This window comes from Heterocephalus glaber, unplaced genomic scaffold (genome assembly GCF_053883595.1).
Source record: "Heterocephalus glaber isolate CG9 unplaced genomic scaffold, H.glaber_assembly_v1.0 deba00001538, whole genome shotgun sequence".
NCBI lineage: Eukaryota > Metazoa > Chordata > Mammalia > Rodentia > Bathyergidae > Heterocephalus > Heterocephalus glaber.
Window position 1 is genome coordinate 11,784,927 of NW_028258333.1, and position 7,457 is coordinate 11,792,383.

A 7,457-nucleotide genomic window follows, 5' to 3' on the forward strand; every position below is an offset into this window, starting at 1 on the left:
ATACAAATGGCCAATAAACACATGAAAAATGCTCAGTATCATTAGTCATCAGGATTAAAAAAAGAAATGACAAATGAATACATGCTACAATATGGATGAACCTTGAAAACCCTATGCTAAGTGAAACCAGGCACAGAAAACCCTTCGTCATGTGGAGCAGAGCTTACAATTGTCCACAAGGGTCCTCTTCTTGCAGATAAGGTTGCAGCATTTACTGAGAATCTGTGGATACCAGGAGTTCCCAAAAGGCTCTGGGTTTCTAGACTGCTGGTGTTGGTGGCTGTGCAGCTGTGACTGCTGCTGGCTTTTGCCATCCTCAGGGCATACCTTCCAGAGGTTCCCATTCTGTGATGAGAGCCTGACAGCCTTTGTCCCACCATTGCATAATGTAAGATATGTCAGTGTGACCCAGACCTGGAAATTCTTGGTCCTTCTTCTCAGGATGAGGCTGAGAATGGTTCTTTCCCTGCAGGGCTCCTGTGCCACTGTATCCTTTGTCATTTTGGCATTTTTCTTGGTATTGGTAGCAGAAAGGAGCCTGGGTGCCTGAGAAGTTCTCTCCTGAGGTCATCAGTTTAAGCAAGCGATCCATAAAAGTCAGAGGGAAGTCAGAGCTCTCTCCTCCCTCCATAGCCTGTGTGGGCTGCTTGACTATGACACTTGGTCCTCGGCTCACACAGACCTGGAAAGGATCCCAAAGCTCAAAAGATACCTGCGAAGGAAGAGGAGCAGGTAAAAATGTTTGCCTGCTGCAGGAGGAACTGGAGGGAGGAAAATTGTGAGCCTCACATGGGAGCTTGGACAGGTTAATGTGTTGCTGCTGAAGAGTCACATCTGGTCTCTCATTTGTGCTTTCTACCAGGACATTCCGCAGCTCCCTTCTCTGCTCAGAATACAAAGAATTCTGATTCTGAAACCACATCAGAATTCTGGATTCCAGAATCCCCATTTGTTTAGCCAGTATTTTCCTGTTAGCAGGATCAGGGAATGGGTTCTTCTCAAAGGCTTAACCTAGGATCCTTTTTTGAGTTGTTGTGAGGGCCATCAGCTCTTGGCTGGCTTTTGTTAACCATTCTTGAGTCCATGGCTTCACCTTGTCATGTTTCAGGGATTGATCTTTTCTTAAGGAGTATCTAGATCTCAATAGCTTCCATCTGTGGTTTTTAAACCAATTCTTAATTTTAGATGCCGGAACACCAATTTTTGGGGCCAGTTGTTCCGTGGTAACGTTATCCAGGTGAGGATTGTGTTTAAACCATTCTAGGAGGGTCTCCTTTTGGATATGTTTGTAAACTATCTTGTCTTTCCAGATTTCTTTCTCTTTTTCTGCTTGGAGGGCTATTCAAGTCCATGGTAGTATATAGTACATTTTTTATGTTAAATCAAAAGTTTGGAAAACTGTATATTATATTTTATTGAAGATTATATGACAGCCATCCGCAATATTCTGTGAATGTGACTTTACATGGAAAAAGGGTCTTTGTAGATGTAATTAAATGAAACATTCTGAGATACAATCATGATAGTCCAACAAGAGAGGGGGAGAGAGAGAGGGAGAGAGAGAGAGAGAGAGAGAGAGAGAGAGAGAGAGAGAGAGAGAGAGAGAGAAGATACATAGAAAAGGAAACCATGTGGACTCAGGCTGAGATTGGGATCGTGCATCTACAAACGAAAGAATGACAAAGATTGCAGTTTCTACCAGGAGCTAGAAAAGAAGCCAAGAACAGGATTCTCTTCAGAACCTCTGGGAGTAACCGTATCTGTCCAAAATTATACTTTGGAATTCTTGCCACTAGGAATGTGAGAGAAGATATGTATGTGTTTGAAAACAACCAGTTTGTGGTGATTCCTTGTAATAACCCTAATATCCTTATAACCATATCAATATTTATAATCATGCAATTTATTTTTGAGTTTCTACATGTAATACTTAAATATTGCCATATAAAATTTTTTAGAATATTTCTGGTTAGGATAAAAAATTTAATATCTAATCATTGAATTTTAACCCTTAAAATGATAGAGATTTTCAAGTTTTTCCTCAGAAATCTTAACAATTTACACTGCTACTAGTAGTTAAATGTAATAAAATTTTGGACAAGATCAAGTGATGTTTCTTCTATAATTTCTACAATTGAAAATATAAAAGGCTTGCTTTTGGAAATATAGTTTGTTTTAACATAATATTCATAAATATTAATATCCTACTGTCATCTTTCCTATTCCTAAATTTTAAACTTTTAGCTGAGAATTAGTGAATGCCTACCTATCAGTAGGCATGATCTGGAATAATGTTCCTCTTCATTAGTGGAGATAAAAAAATCACAAACACCTCTTAATATGTATGTATCTTGGGCTAATCTCATAAGTATGTAGTGATAATGTAATTTAAATGTACTTTTTCATAGGTTTCTACTAAAACTGACCTATGAGAGTTCAATAAAGGATTATATGAGTAGCCTTAATCTAATCATTTTTCACCAAATCCATTTAAATAATTTAAAAGATTGTAAAAATAAAATTTTAACCTTCAAATAGTTTCTCTGGTGTGAGAAATTGAAAATGTAAATGAGGACCAAAATATATAATAGATAATGTGAAATAGGAAGAAAAGGTCCAAAGGGGAAGGGGAAGGGGAAGGGAGAGGGGGAGGGGAAAGGAAAGAAGGGAAAGGAAAAAGAATGAGAAAAGCAAAAAATGGCAACAAATGGATCCCATCATTCTTGCTACTTTGTGAAGCAGTTCTGGAAATCCTGTCATACCTTTATTTTACAGGTTTAATTAAAAATACAATTAATGCTGCTGCTGAGTGTCACCTGAAGGAAAGGAGGCTTTAAAAGATTCTGGTGTGTCCTCATCCACCATATTCATCCATCTGACACCATGTGATTTCTGCCTTCATGAAAGTAAAAATGACCAGCTGAACAATTTGAATCAATTCATGACATCAAGGCACCCAGAAATAAAGTGCAAATAAAGTCACTCATGAAACTGTATCAGAAAGTGGTGAAAAAGTAGGGATAAATGTTTTCGAGATCAGGGGAAAGAATTTGAGTAGTATAAATGGGAATGTGAATTTTACTGTAATAAAATCTTAATAAAATAAAATTACTGTATTTTACTGTAATAAATTACTGAATTTTACTTTAATAAAATAAAAGCATGTACTGATTTAAAATTATATGAACATATATACCTTTTCTACTATAAAACACTTTTGCAGAACATCTATGACAGCACAACCAATTAGAAAATCTGCATTAGTTATATAAAATATATAATTATATCCATTAAATAGTTTCCAAGTTAATGACAATTTCAGGGAGTACAAGTTGCAAAAGGACAAAAATAGAAGGTAAATCCAATTTTTTCTTTTTTTGTACTAGGAATCTTTTTTTTTTTTTTTTTTTTTTTTTTTAACCTTGGGAACTTTGTCTTGCAAGGCACTCAGCAGCACCACTGAGCTAAATCCTGGCCCCAAATTCAATTTTGAATGTAACTGTTCCCCTTGAGAAGTTTACAGTATACCTTTGTTGCTAGGAAGATAAGTAAAGCTTTCAGGAGTTAACCAGAACTAGGCAATGAAAAGTTCAAGTTCAGGATTCACCAAGAACACTGTAGTAAGATAAATACCTTCAAGCTAAATATTTATAAAGTAGAAGCAAATCAGAAATAAACAAACTGACAGAAAAAGAGACATAGACCCAAATTATATTTAGTTTCTTATTTAATGTACATTGTTATTTTTAGCCTAATTTTCTTTTATCCTAAACTTCCCAGCAGAATCAAGGATAAACACAAAATTCATGCAGAGAAACATATCTAAAAAGTCTCAATATTGCCTTACCTTTTTAAACACTTAATTCTGAAATTTAATTAAAAATCATTAGATTATCCTTTTTTTCACATCTCTTCCATTGTCTATAATGTCTGATATATTGCATCAGTTAGTGTGTTCGTATCTCTCTGGATCCATTTGCCACTTCCCTAAAATAGGAGTGTTTTAGTAATTACAATCCTATAGGATTTGCTACCTCATTGCTTACCAACAAGATGACTTCTATTGCCATCTGGCTGGCCAGATACTCAATTCCAAAATCCCATCAATGCCTTCTGTTCTCTAGGACAATTTCCCTCATCCATAGTCATAATCTGAATTTTCCCAGATGTAGACCTTCAAACAGATTGAAGCAATTCCTAAGAAAGTTCTTCCCAGGAAATAGCACCGTAGTAATGAAAAGTATGACATGTAGAAGGGGCCTATCCAAACATGTGATGGAGAAAGTTATAACTGGAGCTTATTGCTACGAGAGAAACCCGAGAAATGGTGTAGAACATGCTCTTCAGAATTATTTCTCTCAAGGAATGATAAATACGGGACACTTGTGCACAGACCACTGACTGCAGCAGCGTGACAGCTGCTGTCTCGAGCAACCTAATTCTTGCACTCATGGTCTGACTGGAATGGGGAGAGTTCAGTTCAGGCATTGTAAGTTCTCAAGCAAAGCATAGGCAATTAAACAATGGGTTGGGTGTGTATTAAAGAAGCTCCAACCAATTAATGGTTAAAGACCAGGGGATATAAGTGGAACACTGATGGAATTTACTTCATAGTTTCTAATGCCCATCATTCTAGATTGTTTCACACTAAACTCAAGAACTTATTCAGCTACCTGCATCAGTATTCTCTCTGTTGCTCAACATTTTCACGAAGAATTTTCTGGGTTTATTTGGAGAGCACTACCTTAGCTTCTTCTCCGTTTGGCTTACTCTAGTAAAAATGATCACATTATCTAGAAATTGATTTAACGACCAGAATACCATCAGATTTCTTGGTTCTATTACAAGGCTTAAATACAAAGCTCAGTGAATTTTTACTGAGAATTGTTTTCCTATTTCAAATTTGCAAATCTAGCGTGTCTGTACTTCCTTCTTAGCTCTCTCTATATATACATATTTATATAGAGAGTATATATATATATATACTACAGTCTATATACAGTATAGTCTATACACACATATATAAGTACAGTGTATACAATATATATAATATATCATATTTTATTATTATTACAAACTGATGGCTATATTATTATGATCAAATATATATGTGTACAGAATTGTTTGTGTATACATACATGAACACATGAAGTTCCTGTTTTAGGGACTTTTTTGCACCATGTAACACATCTTCTATACCCCACTGCCTTTTTGTTCATTAACTTTCCTGCCTTGTTGCTGAAGATCTGCAATTTTCTACTTTCCTATTCCCCTTAGAATCCAGCAATCTAAAGTATAAATATGGATAATGGCGGTAAATCCAACCAATTATTCCCTGCTAATTCATTAGCTAGATAATGTGTTATCTCTCCAAGGAAATGTAATGCCTGACTCTCTATATTCATCTTCTATAAAAAGTCTACAGGGAAAATGCTAACGCTGGAAATTTAAGAAGATCCAACTGGGATTTAATTTAGTAAAGAGGGATTTTCATAGAATCCCTCAAATCACATTAATAGAGCAGCTGTTTGCTCTAATTATGCATAAATCAATCTCACATGCCACAAGTTACTCAAGGAATGGGAATATTTTCAGTGCAATGTCTTCTAGAAAGGATGGTAAACAAAATTCTTTTCATCATAATTGGTGATAGTTTTTTTCATATCAAAGTTTTAATAGAGTGAAATTTTAATATTTATAATAGATTTCTGAATAGAAGGTTTCATTTTTATCATGCCTGATCTATGCCTGATGATATATTTGCAGAATACAAAATAGAAATATTAAAATCATACCTAATGGGTTTTTGATAAATAGGTAATACATTATTATTTGCATGCTCATAAAACTTGACTTTATTAACTCTTATATGTAAAGAATTTATTAATAGTAGGAAGATTGTTATAATATTATTCTTGTTCTACTCTATAACTGCTTAATTCCAGAGTTCTTTGTCATCTCAAAAACATCAATAATCCTTTATATGCCAATAATGCTTCATGTGACCTTGGAGCATTTTTTATTCAAATTATAAATGGACAATCTACTGATACTGCTAACCAAATCTTGACATAAATAAAATTCATGATACCATCATTCAATTTTTAGTAAAACATCTGCATTGGCTTTAGAAGTCTTACAGTTTCCCTCTGGAATTATTTACTGCATTTCTTGCTTGGGTCCTGTGTCTAACCAGTTCCTAAATCACATTTTCATTATGGTATAAATAGGTAATTAATTCCTCTCTATCACATTCTAATCACCTTTATGCTTTTTATTTGATTAGGGTGTTTCCTACAACTGTCCCTTCTCAATTAGATCCACCCTGTCATATACAGCTGGATAAAAGGAAAAGTGAGCTTTAAATCAATAGTATCAAGCTATGAAGGAGATGACCATACATATTGGTTCTGATTTGTGATACAAATGATAACACAGTATAGTGCGGAAAGGATAAAGTTTCTATATATGATGGAAACAAATTTAAAATGCATACAGTAGGAAACACTATTTTGACTAATTCTTCTGAATATAAACAAAAATTATTCAATATGGGTTTTAGACATATATATGAAAAGTAAAAATAAATGACTGAGCAAAATTGAATTTCTGTGACTATGGAGTAAGTAAAATGTTATTAAATAGAAAATCTAATTTCTGACCCAAAGAGAAAAGTAATTTGTACTTTACACTTAGTAAAGGATGAACATTTCTATTTGTCAAAAGACATAATTAGCCACATATATTGGATAGAGTTTGTAATTTCAACTACTTGGATGGCTGAAGCAGGAGGATCATAAGTTTAAGGTCAGTCTAAAAACCATGACAAGAGTCTTAAAATTAATGTATAATTAAAGAGTAAAAAGTAAGCGAGGGCACGAAAGAAAATCCATTGCACTCATCTCCAAGAAGGTATATACAGAATATTTAATGAATTTTGAGAAATTAATGAGATAATATTGGAAAATTTAATACAGATATATGCAAAAAACAAAAGAATTCATGTAGTTTTGAGGGAAAGGCAAATTGAAAACAGAACAATGTATTACCGAGCAGTAGTCAAGATGGTTCAAAAAAAGGTACTACAAAGTTTGCTGAGTATGCAGAATAGCTAGAATTCTCATGTCAGTGCAATGCATATTTGTATAGCCACATTAGAAACCTCTTTGGATGTGTTAAAGTAAAATATATGAATCAAATTTCCTATCCTAAAACCATATGTTTGTCATAAAAATTATATTAGAATGTTTTGGTAGTAATTTTCTTAGGAACCAGAAAAAGGCCAAATGCCTAACCAAAAATATATTAATTTTTCTTACAGTGGATTACTATTAGTAATCATACTAAACAAAATTTTGTTGCATGTAGCAATAAAGGTGAATACTCAGTATAATTGAGAGCATAGAAAATCACACACAAAAGATATATGTATGGTTTTATATATAAATAATATATAT

The 7,457-nt window shown here is 33.9% G+C and overlaps 1 protein-coding gene across 1 annotated transcript; it reads right to left on the bottom strand.

Annotated features, from left to right (window-relative positions):
- Positions 1-316: 316 nt before the first annotated feature.
- On the bottom strand, positions 317-949 carry LOC147824481 (double homeobox protein B-like). Its single transcript, XM_087189212.1, has one exon. It carries the CDS (start codon positions 947-949, stop codon positions 317-319), a length of 633 nt encoding a protein of 210 aa, XP_087045338.1.
- Positions 950-7,457: the final 6,508 nt, after the last annotated feature.